At 37.6% G+C, this 14,095-nt stretch overlaps 1 protein-coding gene across 1 annotated transcript in view; it reads right to left on the reverse strand.

Annotated features, from left to right (window-relative positions):
- LOC140229884 (uncharacterized) overlaps nucleotides 1–14,095 on the reverse strand; it is a 100,557-nt gene that overhangs the window by 51,339 nt on the left and 35,123 nt on the right. The window contains exons 3-5 of the mRNA XM_072310092.1: nucleotides 8,424–8,557; nucleotides 7,413–7,470; nucleotides 326–622 (exon numbers count right to left, since the gene is read on the reverse strand). Of these exons, the coding sequence (XP_072166193.1) occupies nucleotides 326–622; nucleotides 7,413–7,470; nucleotides 8,424–8,557 (489 nt within the window). The remainder of the gene's footprint in view (nucleotides 1–325; nucleotides 623–7,412; nucleotides 7,471–8,423; nucleotides 8,558–14,095) is intronic.

Consider the following 14,095-nt stretch of genomic DNA (forward strand, 5'->3'; position numbering starts at 1 on the left):
GAAAACATTCAGGATAGGGATTTCAACATCTTTAAATTCTGTGACGGGGTATAATTCCAGTAATATCGGCCTCATAAATGATTTGTAGAATAGATGAACACAGCACATTCGGTGCAGCAGTTGTAACTGTTTACTGAGCTGAGCACGAGTTTTACACGTAAAATGCAGGTAGCAAAAAAAAAAAAAAAAAAAAAAAAAAAAAATCCGCCCGACCGACCCTATTTGAAAATCTCATGTTACGCCAATGCAACAATTTTTTTTTTTTGGCCTAAGCTAGACACCCATGACAGTTAAGAAGGATTCAAGTGACAGCCACTGAACTCACCCCAATGGGCTGGCCCTGGAGGTAGTGTGCAGCTGCTGCCCTCTGCGTTGATGGCAGGAACCAGAGTCCCTTTGTGTGCACCAGCCTGGTCTTCATGGTCAGCACATCACTCTCAAACGGAGGGCCAAACTCTGCCATTAGGCTGCTCAAGGTTGGAGCTGGCGGGGCAGGAGTGCCCTTGGGGGCTTCCCATCCCCCCTGAACTACTGGCTGGATAGGCCGGGATGTAGCCTCTAATGAGCTTGGGTGTGCAGGGTGCTGCTTGGAAGTTTTGGGAGGCAGCTGCAATTTGGGAATCTGAAAGCACAAACAAACAACAAACAAATAAACATTGTTACCATGCTCGGCATTCAATAAAATTCTGCAATTAATGGATAATCCTCTATATTAGTATGCACAATTAGACTGAATATAAAGAAAAACTAAAAATGTAGTAGTCTTACTAGATAGTTATGATGTCAGATCCATTTACCTATAATTTCATGGGGAAAAATACTTTCCTTCTGCTCTTTAGTCTTATTTCTGTTTTCCACATCTGGAAAAGAACTCACTCGAACCTGCTCAATTCCAAGCAGGAAATAATGGGTGGCACACTGTGTTTCACTGTGTGTGTTTGGGAGTTCAGTTCAGGAACAGGTCACAAGTTGTGAAATGCCTCTATAATGACTGCACTGAAGTTATCTTGGGTTCAACACTAGTTTAGAAATGAACATACTTCCTATAATACTGCAGTGTGATGAAAATAATCTGCAGCAGTAACAAAGGCCTGAATTCACGAAGGTGGTACAATCTTTGTCCATGGATTAAACCATGGTTTAAACCATGGACAAAGACCGTAGTTTTGTATGGGGCGGCAAGTGTTGCATGGCCTATTTCGTGACGAAATCAGTCATTTTGTCGACAAAACCGAAATGAACACTTTGTCGACGAAATGACTGATTTCTTAACAAAATAGGCCATGCGACACTTGGCGCCCCATACGTTTGTCAATGGTCTAAACCCTGGACAAAGATTGTAACACCTTTGTGAATTCAGGCCCTATAGTTTGCAGTTGGTGGTAAAGTTATATGTCATAAGAATGTGGGCATGACACAGACATAAACAGAAGTACAAGTTCATATGATAAGTTGCTACAACTTTGATTTTCAAGCAGGGTTTTCTTCATAACATGCTCTGCCTGAATGGGAGGAGTGTAGAAATCATAAAATTTTGTTGATACACATGTGCTTTTGCCTATTGCTATCTGATTCGTCTGACCAGCTCTGATGTGCTTGAATAGACATTTTCTGTAATGTATTCAGATTTTATTCATGTTTTGTTCACATAAGTTGCCCCGTACAACCACAAAGCTTGCCAGAGGCTTGCCCTACCCAAGGAGGTTTAAGAGATGGAGTTCCAACGGGCTGTAATTATTCAAACAGTTGTGACTTTTCTATTGATGTACAAAAGAATTCCACAGGTGCATCTGTGCCTTTGGTGACGGGGTTTGATGCCGCTGTCTTGCTGAGCAATCTGAAGATTCATTTTGAACGTTAACTTTATGTTGGCTGTATTTTGCTTGTTTATCTATTAAATGAAACAAAATCTCACTAATGATAATACTCTTTAAACAAAGGCCAATCCCTTCAAGAAATATGTGCAAAAGTGTAAATCAGAGCTGTATCATGTGAAAGTGTTTAAAACTGTACCCTCCCGGAAAGCCGGTTTTATCACTTTTCCACTTAATTCCTCCAAATAAAACTGATATGGAATAATCTTCGAGTATAATTCTATATCAATTCATATCAGATTAGTGGCCGGGCACGGCCAGTCGAGTAATTTTCATTTTCATTTCATTATTTTTTGCGCAATTTCTATTCGCGCATCCCCGTGTCTTTACCATTATATACCACCTATCTTTTATAAGTAGGAATGGCGAAAAGTAATTACCATCACAAAGACATATTTTCGTTAGAAAGTGGCTGATGATTATGCAATGAGACATGAGTCAATTGTCTTCCTATCTGCGCAGCAGATCCAGTTTGCCACATGCTTCAAATATTTTCGAGTGGCGGCATCAAAAGTGACTTCAAAGGAAATACGACAGTTGTGACTCCACTCTCTTGAACCTCCTTGCCCTACCTAGCAACAACTAAGCAAATTCCAGCCTACATATCTTAATGGGAAGGAGCAGGGGAATGAAATGCTTTATTACTAGGCTGCAGACAGAGAAACATCCAGAAATTGTAATACATTACAGAAACAGTGTACTGACTATGATTATGTTAAGTTCTGCTCAATGAGTCGCCATCTAGTTGTTAATCATTTTGTACTGGTACAAATGTACGTCTCATCTCAAATTCATTCAACTTGAGACATAATATCCAAAGTTCTAAGCAGTGGTCCATAAACCTGGTATAATATTTTGTTTCTGCAGTGTTCATAGAAAATGTATATGCTTTCAAACTTATTTCTAAGAGACTCTATTGAAAAGCTGAATTGATTAGCTTTGATTATAAATTTCACATTTAAGAGGGCAGTAAAAAAATTCTGTTTCATGGTTAGCAGATGCATTGAAGTTAAAATTAGGTAATTTCTTTCAATATGACATCTACTTGAGCATCTGAAATACTAACATTAATTCTTATGATGCAAACATTGAATCTACTGTCAGATGGTGACAACGTCATCAAAATAATCCTGCCCAACCCCCCCCCCCCCCCGAAAAAACCCACAAAAAACAATCAAACAAACAAACAAATCACTTCTTTCATCTGTTGTAATTCTTGGTTCATCAATGATTTTCACAGTATGATATTTCCCCATCTTCATCCTTATCTTTCAGTAATTTTATTTAATTGTCATTGTTTTGCTTTATTTTGTTTTTGTTTTTGTTTTTGTTTTGTTTGTTCTTGTTTTGTTCATTTTTGTTCTGTTTGTTTGTTTGTTTGTTGTTGTTGTTGTTTTAGTTGTTTTTTTGTTTTTTTTTTTTTTTGGGGGGGGGGTCAGAAAATATGGTTGACTGAAACCCTATAGTCTCTGTTACAGCATAATCATTACACTGCCCCAAGCAGCATTTATCCTAATTGGTGATTGTTATCCCCCCCCCCAATTATTATCGCACAATGGTTCATTTTGGAACTAGAAATGTCGCTATGGCGACTGATGCCTCCGCCATAATGCATGATTCTCCCAATAGGTATATAGTACAATGTCTTCACAATGTGTGATGACAGTTTCACATAACTGGCAAAATATCGGACAGGTTTGTCAGAAATATCTTGAATGCTCACTTTCCATGAACTGGGTTTGCTATAATTGTCTATTAAGGAGTGCAGGTACACATATTTGGGGAATTGAAAATTTTTACTTGACTTCTGACCGACCTTATTATAAGTTTATGCATTGAGTATAATTTTCAAGGTATGAAGAAAGAGTGTAATTACAGTACATATATATTTTTTTTTCATTCAAACCCGACCTTTGACCCTTAACCTTTGACCTTTCACCTTCTGGCTAGAAATTTCCAAGAGAATCTCCAATACATGTACATATATTAAATTTTAAAACTAATAATGGAATCATTGCATATACTAGTATATGAGGGAAATAGTAACATTTTTAGGAGTTGATCTTGACCTTTGACCCCTGACTATTGACCCATGACCCCTGAATTCCCTAGATAATCCCTGCCAGTCAGTACATGCATATGTACCAAGTTCCATGAAGATACATTGAACCATTTGCAAGAAAAGTAATATTGCAACATTTTCACCTGACCTTTGACCTTTTTTGACTTTTGACCTTATGACATGAAACTCTCTCTGGAGAATCTTTACGCAGTAGTACATGTCTACACTAAGTTTCAAGAAAATAACTACTGGCATTGCATAGATATGGGGGAAATAGCAACATTTTTAGCATTTGACCTTGACCTTTTGACCTTTGACCTCTTGCCAATGTCACTAAAATCTACTCAACTAATTGTCCCATCATACATCATCCTTGGACGGAGTTTGGTGAAAGCTGCTTCATCCAGTTTTGAGTTATCACGTAAACAGATAAATTTTAGGATTTGACCTTGATCTTTGACCTTTGACCTCTGTCCGATTTCACTGAAAAACTAATCAAGTAATTGTCCCATCATACATCATCCTCCAACAAAGTTTGGTGAAATTTTCTCCATCCAGTCTTGAGTTATCGCGTAAACGGATACAATTTCATGATTTGACCTTGACCTTTGACCTTTGACCTTTAGCCGATTTCACCCAAAATCTAATCAAATCATTGCCCCATCATACTTCATACTTGGACCAAGTTTGGTAAAATTCCAGTAAACATTACTCAAGTTATCGCGTAAACGAAAGCAGACGGACGTACGTACGGACGTACATACGTACGGACGTACGGACGGACGACCTCACGGTGATATGCTTGTGTGTCTACCCCTTTGTTCTCCCTTTTGTTAAAATAGACACACAAGCAAAAATTTTAGCCACACAAGCCTGACGGAATAAAGGCCATCTATTGTGCACTATTGTTCTCCTAGCCACACAAGCATACTCTCGTTAGCACGTACAGACGTACGGACGGACGGACAACCCGAAAACATAATGCCTCCAGCACCACTTCGTGGCGGAGGCATAAAAATATTAGGTGTGTTACATAATGACAGCAGAGCTTACACCTGTACTTAGCTCTCACATTCTGGGCAATCTGCCACAAACAAATATGCCACTAGGACAGACATTTACCCATCTGTAAATAGAAAATAACTGGTGGTACAGCTGTTCACATATCTCCTTTCCTCAAAAAAAAACAAAAAAACAAAAAAAAGGAAAGAAAAGAAAAGAAAACCAAGTTTGCTAACATGTATCTTTTAATGCATACAGTTGAATGGGCAATACAAAATATGACCTGCACTGAGTACTGCATCTCAGTGAACTGATGTGACAAACAATGTCTACAGCACTTCTGGGATATAATTCAAAGTCTTTCCACTGCAGCACAACACTGGCTATAAGTAGACCTATAACATCTCAACAGATATCAACTGAAACCACAACTTATGACACTCTGTAACATTTATGGAGTTCTGTGTACAGTAGATCATTCATAGTGTCACCTGACCAAAGGATAAATTGTATATCAAGTTTATAAACATTTCATAATTTAACCCTTATCCTACTTGAGAAGAGACTGATTATCAGTCAAAATAATGTCTTGTAAAATTACTTATTTAAATAGAGCAAAATCAGTCAAACAATAGAAGAAGTGTCATTACAAATGGACTTAAAATAAGAGTTGTGGAATTTTAGTCATGAACTGCACACTATTACCCATGTCAAAAAAAGAAATACACTTGTATATATGTCATCAAAATCTTGTTTAAAAGATTACTCTTACATAATTGTTGCTACATTATCACAAAGGCCACAATTTGATGTAAAGGATGCATTTTCCTGATTTCCTATCAAATAAAGAAGTTTACTCAAAATGTGTAAAGTTCAATTGGTGATCTTATGAGGTGAATATGTATCACCACCTATGCCAATTCAAATGTGAAATAGCATCTACTATCACACATTCATTAAAAGCAAAGGAAATTTCAAAATTCTGTAACTTCTTCATTCTAGGTACATTTTCACATAAAACCATTCATTACAACAGAGCTCATCTAATTGTACCCCATGTATCACAGGCAAGTTGAATATGATGTGGAATTGTACTTTAAAAATCACAGCTCAACATTTACAATGTATTTAAAGACTAGACTCGAAATTTGTTCTGGGGTATATAAAATAAAATACCATCATTAGTCAAAGGAAATGTGTACAAAATGTAAAATAGAAGTGCTTTATTCATGCCCTTAGTCCCTACGTATGTTGTATGCTAAGCCACAAACTGCTTTGTAATTAAATTGGCATTATAGGTAAATCCCCCTTAAACTTACCCATTACGTAAGCTAGGCACACCTGCTGTGGAATAATTTTGCTGGGGTATATAAAATAAAATACCATCATTAGTCAAAGGAAATGTGTACAAATTGTAAAAGGGAAGTGCTTTATTCATGCCCGTAGACCCCGTTTACAGTGCGAGGCTCGGCCGCGGCCGAGCCGCGGCCGAGCCCAGCCCTGCTTCAGTGTAAACGCGCAAAAGGCCAAATGCGAGGCCAAAATTGGCCTCGCATTTGGCCTCGCTCTGGAGGTGGTCTCGGCCTCTTCTTGATGTAAACGCAAACTGGGCCAAATGCGCGGCCAATTGCGCGGCCAATTTTAGTCTGGCTTCCAAACCCTCTGCCTGTATCTTTCGCTATTCAGGATATTAACCCCCTCAACGTCGAAAGCTAGTACAGTTTAAGGTGGTTTTGTCCTGCAAAGGATTTTTTCCTTCGGCAAAGGCCTTTGCCCGAACAGCGACTTCGTCGCCACGGAATTCATTTGGCAAAGGGTCTGAAAACCAGACAATACCAAATTGCGTTTGTTTACAAGCAGAGCGCCACTACGACAAAATATTGAAAGGTTTGAATCAAAAGCGCGGCCGAGCCCAGCAGTGTAAACGGACAAAATTGCGAGGCTCGGCCGTGCAATTGAGGCCGGATTCGGCCGCGGCCAAGCCGCGGCCGAGCCCGGCCCCGCACGGTAAACGGGGTCTTAGTCCCTACGTATGCTTAGTCCCTACGTATGTTGTATGCTAAGCCACAAACTGCTGAGCTTTGTAATTAAATTGGCATAGGTAAATCCCCCTTAAACTTACCCATTACGTAAGCTAGGCACACCTGCTGTGGAATAATTTTGCAAGCGTCTTGCTGTCCTGAGACATGAAAATGACATTATTCCTATAAATCAAAAGCTTATGTCTGGACATCTAAGCCAATCAGCAAACAAACATGCAACAAGATGTGTCAACTGGTGAACATGGTTTACAATGATTCAGCAACAAACTTACCTTCAGCAGATGTGCTACAAACATTCCCAAAATGAAACAACCAGTTTAGCATTGATGAGTCAGGATTACTGGGTGTAAAACAAATACCCTATCTTGTTTATAACAGCCCAATACCATACGTCTGACAATTTTATGAACCTGACATTTACAATACGCATACCTCTTCACTCTCAGTACCCATCTGGTTGGCTCCTTGTTTGCTGTTCCACAGTACATTCCTGCATAGATTAATGAGAAGAACATCGTATGGACTACTAATTCATGCACAACTGTTCTATCCCATGTATATCACATTTACTCAATTGTTTGCCACATGAAGTACCTACACTAAGTTCAAAGGTCTTTATGAGAGCATACAAGACATGCCTGGCACTTAATTGTAACTGTCTGTCAAAACTTTAAAGGAAAAATTTCTTCATGGTTGGCCTTTCAGCTGACAACATAATACGTAAAATCATCTAAGAAACCTTCACCCCAAAAACAAATAACAAACAAACAAACAAACAGAGGATTTTTGTGACAAACAATTTTGCTATCTTTAGGCTTTTTTTCTAAAGAACACTAACACTTTCAATCATAGTGAAAGTATAATCGAATAACATTTGTATGATAGTAAATTCTGTTATATGCATGAACAAAGTTCTGTTAATTTGCTATTGTGGCATTGCCTCTGATCTTACAGCATAAATGCAGTGAAGCAGTAAAGTTGCCAGAATACAAATTGACTTCAAAGTGCATATCATTCAATGCTTCATATTTGCTAAGCATTAAGAAAATGTGAGCCACTACGACAATGCGATTCAGCAAAACTTTATCAATAAGGTCTGCAACTTTAAAGACTCTGGGCATACACAAATACTCTAATAAAAGAAAAAAAAAAAAGGAGTCCTCTTGCGGATCATACTGAAAAAACAGAAAACTATAATATTCTACTGAAGTACCAGTAGGTCTGAATGCAACATAATGGTATCTTCAGATAAATTGTGCAAGTAAAAGAGGAAAACTATGCATGTAGTTTATCAAAAGATATGAGAGAATATATTTCAAATTCCATTTTGCCCACCTCTTAAAGTATATAATTCATGTTTCTATAGGCATACCGTTGTCACCCTTTGAACTTCTGAAAGTGAGCACAACAAAGTAGCAAGATACAAAGAAAATATCAGTTTACCTGTCCTTGCTCTCAAAGGATATATTGGAAGTTGAGGCGATAAGGGGTGACTTGGGAGAGGACTGAGTGAACGTCTCATTTTTCTTCAGGTCTTTCAACATAAAATCAAGTTCACTAGTGATGCTGGACAGCATCTGCATGACAACCAGAAAAAGAGTAACAAAGAATTGAATGTTAGAAAAAGGCACATAATATTATGATGTGAAGGCTACAATGTAGGTAACAATCATGCACACATACACACACTATCGCCATTATTTTGCAGTGTAGCACTGAAAATTGTGGGAAATAGCACAATTGTGATCATGATCTGAACCCTAGTATGGAGCAAGATTTTCATCTGAATGCTCAGTCTTTGGCTGTCAAACATCATATTGGATTTTAACCCGTTGAGGACGAGTCCCGAGTATACTCGGGCAAGTGTCTATGGGAAATGCGTGTTGTAGCAAAATCAAACCGTCCTCAACGGGTTAACACAATACATTCTTGACTGGTGAACACTTTTCAAATGTGCAGCACTTCTCACATGCACAGCCAGTTTGAATGTTTTGTCTGCACTACAGTCAAATTACCTTTAAGAAGAAATCCACTCCATAATTTTAACAATTTCATAAGAAAGAGAAAACAAAACCCCTGTAAAAACAATACAAAAAATGATCAAAAGTGGAAAAAAAATATGGAAGTTATGACATTCTGAGATTTCAACATTTTTTGGAAAACACTTCTTGAACAGTCATTATGAATATTCAAATCAGAAAGTGGATGTCATGCTCTCACAATTTCTTATTAATTTCATATGCAGAATGGATGAGGCCCCCATCCATTTCAAGCTTAATCGCTTATGATGGTGGTCTCCTGCATTCAGTTATCTCTGTCATTTGCTGAAAAATACTGTACAGTTTATTTTATGCTTTTGTGTATGTATACTGCTCAATGCAATCACTTATGTGTATCTATTTGTGTACTGTTATTGATTTATTTCACTGCACTTGCTATTCTTTGTCTTTGCACTTTTGAAATTTGTATTCAATTTGTATCTGATTGAATGCAGAAAAACATCAAATCAAAATCAAAATCAGAAATGAAAAAAATGTAATATTTCAGCAGTATAAAAAACTTGCCATATAACCACCCAAAATAAACAATTTTGGTATGGGAATATGCTTTTACCTGTACTAGCTAAAATAAAATTTTGTCTAAACGTTACTCGTATACCATAAATGAAAAATTGTGAGGGCATGACATCATCAACTTGCTCGTGTGAATTTCAACGTAAGGACTAGTCAAGGAATGTTTTCCGAACAAATGTGAAATTGCAAAATGTCCACCATTCTTCCTTATTTCTCATCTGATTTTGGCCATTTTGGGAGCGCTCTGTCGGGATTTTTTTTTCTTTTTGCATTTCTTTTTGGGTTTATTAGGTGATCCGAGTATCCTCTCGGATCACCTTCTGTTTTTGTACGGATTCTTTCTTCTTCTTTTTCTTATTTCTCCCCAAAAGTTGTGCATCGATTAGCTCAGAAAGTCCTCTTCCTATCAATTTCAAACTTATACCATATATGTATCGTCTCCCAAAGACGGCAATCGAACTAAAATCAAAGTGATCAGTCGACCGTGACGTCACTATGACGTCATTATATGAAAACACATTCTCAATCATATCTCATTAATGGAATGGAATTTTTCAATGAAATTTACGTCACATATATTTCAAGTCAAGCGCATTCTACTCATATTCTCAAAATTCATCTATACCTTAAAACGTGCGCGTACGCGCGCGTTGAAATATTTGTATGCTCAAATCGAGCTCAAATTTTTTTTGCACACGTTTCAGACCATTTAGAGCATTTTTTGAAAAATTGAAAAAATTTTACGGACATGTACGCGCGCGCACATATACGCACGCACAGCTCATATGCAATAGAAATTTCCCGTTTTTTCACACTTATCGCCTGCCTGAAATGTCAGGGAATATGTCTACCAAGTTTCAAGTCAATCTGACTCAATATGACGTCATACGGGCCCGTCAAAGTTGAAATTCCGCGCGCGCGTCAATGGCGATATACAGTGCAACAATGCCAAAAAACCGCTAATTTTAAATCCGATTTTACTCGTCAGGATGGACGGTGACTCCCCATTTTCTTTACATATTCTGAAAGCTGATGAGTTGTACATGTATGTCATTTCATGGGTTGGCAATGCTGGAAAAATGATTAAAAGATATCAAATTTCTTAATGAAATAAAAAGAGTAAATTTTCAAAATGACGTCATCAAATTACAAGTTCACTCGAGCGTATGTCACTTATCCTTTGCCCATTTTCACCCAGATTTCAGTATGTTGTAGCTTATTAAATTTTCTTTCATTAATATAATAACAACATTTTGATTAGATGACGGCATCACCTTGTAATATTGGATTGAAAGTAATCTTGTCAAATTTGACCAGTTTACGTGTTATCTTAATGGCAGTGCAGTTTTTCTGGAAATGAAAATTGACATGACTATCTTTTTCGAGCACTAGCTCACTTATGCTTCGGTGAATTTCTCCCAGATTTTAATATGTTGTAGCTGAGACTTTGGGCTATCGTAATGTGCCCTTCATTTTTTCATACGGTATCGGCATCACGTCCAAAAACTTGGTTGAAATCAAAGCCTATCTTCGATATATTTCCATATTTCTTTCTTTTTCCAACTTTATTTGCAATAACTCAAGAAAAACATACTCTATCATCACCATATTTTGCACATGTTTAGTTCATGTCACTTACATTATTTCATAAAATAACAACTACTTCATCAGACGCCATCTTGGGTATGTAAATTAGGGTCAAAGGTCATAAATGTTTCATCCTGTATCTTGGTGAATACATGTTCTATCTTCCCCATATTTTGCACACGTAAAGACCGTGTTACAAGGATCATTTCACAAAATAACCACTTTTTGCTCAGATGCCATCTTGTCTGTACAGATCGTTGTCAAAGGTCATATGTACTTCTTTCTTTATCTTCGTTATGACGTGTTATCTCTATGGGAGGGAATTTTTCTAGATGTGAAAATTGACATGATTGTCTTTATTGAGCACTAGCTCACTTACCCTTCAGTGAATTTCTCCCAGATTTTAATATGTTGTAGCTGAGACTTTGCGCTATCGTACGTGTTCCCTTTGTTTTTCATATGGTGTCGGGATCACGTCCAAAAACGTGGTTGATATTAAAGCTTATCTTCGATGTATTTTCATATTTCTTTCTTTTTCCAACTTTCTTTGCAATAACTCAAGAAAAATAGCCCCTATCAACCCCATATTTTGCACATGTTTAGTTAATGTTACGTACATTATTTCATAAAATGACAACTACTTGATCAGACACCATCTTGGGTATGTAAATTAGGGTCAAAGGTCATAAATGTTTCATCCTGTATCTTTGTGAATACATGTCTTATCTTTCCCATATTTTGCACACGCAAAGACCATGTTACAAGAATCATTTCACAAAATAACCACTTTTTGCTCAGATGCCATCTTGGGGGTGCAAAGTGGGGTCAAAGGTCAAATATACTTCATTCTGCATCTTTGATAGTGTATACGGAATTCGGTACCCAAGATGGCAGGTCTGACTCCCTTTTCAAAATGAGAATCCAAACATCACACGACCAATGTCCCTAATCTCAGGTGAAAACTCGAATCATTGATTTAAAAAAAAATCGGATCACCTAATTTGTCAGTCTTGACAAATTCCGAGTCTAGTTTACTTTGGGATGGATTTCCTCTTTAACAAAATTTTGATAAAATGACATCAATATTCAATAGCCACCATGAATGAGAAAATTGTTGCACATTGGTAATATAAGTAACTCATACCTGTCACTGATTTGAGGAAAAACCACCACTATTTGGGCAAAATTTGCACCCCTAACAAGAGAAATAAGAGGTTGTAATTGTATGAGAATATGTCATGTTGTATAAGGATGCTGGGTATGAGAAATATGGGGAGCATAAAGACCATCTAGGTACCAAAACAGGTTTTCCGAATGAGCAAGGTACCTCAGTACAGTCAACATTGTAGCACCAACTTTACGGACCGTGTTAATTCTGCAGTCAGCTCATGCACGGAGAATTTTTAATCCTACATATATTTCAGAAAAATGTAGTGCAGCACTGCCTATTGATTCTTAAACAGTTTGATGAATGGTAAAAGGATAGCACTTATTGTTCATCGGTGCTCAGCATATTGAGAAAAATTGGAGAGAAAATTTGCGAAAACATTAAAATGGAACTTGAAGGATATTTTAATTTTTCAGCGTGAAACCTACTGTAATGGTTGTGAGAATCAACACTTCGTACAAGCTATTCTGATGACCATGGCTATCATTTCATTGAACCATGATTGGTATGCCAGTATGAAGTGTTACTCCTCTTAAAGGTAAAACTGGGCACATCCCATACTTCATATACTGTAAAATCAGAAATTTTTGCATGCATCATTACAAAAAGTGCGGTGACATCCTCCATAGGAAACGAGCGTTTTTAAATGCACCGCGCAGAGCGCACAATCAGGTATCGGACATTTACACGGACTCTCGACTTTACGAACTCAATACCTCCCAGAATATGTCTTTTTGCTTAAATGCACCTGGTTTTTACGAAAATCTGGATTACAAAGCTTTCTCTACATACCTCATTTCTAGAGTTTTGTGAAAATTTTACATCGGTACCTTTTGAGTTGAAAATTAGGTGTCATTTCTCACTCAAACGCAATCAGCTCTACAACAACACGCAATTTTACATTGATGGCGCGGTGTGCCAACTGTGAGCCTGAAGGCCGTTTTGGGAGGGTTATTTTACTGCCATACCTGTTGTATTTGTACAATGCACCTGCCTAGTAAGTTGCAGCAAATACTCATGTGTATTCATACTGAGTTTGGAGGAATTTCGTGAAACTTCGCCATCGGTACCTTCAATATTCATAAACCATGTCAGTTTAGCCCCGAGTGAATAACCCGCCAATATGTTCATACTCTAAAGCAATTGCGTGCTTCTCACTTGAATACGCTACGCTGATTGGCTAAATGTCATTGGCCTTACGAGGTCGCATCGGGTCAACGCGTGATCGTGACTTAGCACGTATGCAAATTCGTGACGTGACAATAGGTGCACGCTTCTTTATTACTATTTAGATTTCATTAATACATAAGCTCAACGTAGCATTTGTGGCGCGTGATTGCATCATGAATATGTATTATTCTTTAATGCTCAATGCACTGTGATAGGTGGTACGCAAATGACGGATCTATGTCATAGCTCATTATCTGTTTGTCACCGTTCGCATGTAGACTTTTTGTAATGTGAAACTTTGGCAAACTTTGCAAGCCAAAATTCGCAAAATTTGCAAAAGTAGAGTGCACACAAAGAATTTTGTCTGCACTCAATGCATTGAATTCCAGTGGCAATTCGCAAATGTTTCATGCCACAAAAAAGACTGTCAGTTCCAATTCGCTAAAGTTTCATGCTGTGCATGTCTCTGGTTTTACAGTAATACTGCCAAGGTTTTTCCTCAAGTGCAATAGCTTACTGAGTAGCTGCATCCTTGAATTACACAACTGTATGATATAACTTTTGCTTATGAATGAAATTACACACAGGTAATAAGTGAGTTTACATACATTTTCCAG

Source organism: Diadema setosum, chromosome 1 (genome assembly GCF_964275005.1).
Source record: "Diadema setosum chromosome 1, eeDiaSeto1, whole genome shotgun sequence".
NCBI classification, from domain to species: domain Eukaryota; kingdom Metazoa; phylum Echinodermata; class Echinoidea; order Diadematoida; family Diadematidae; genus Diadema; species Diadema setosum.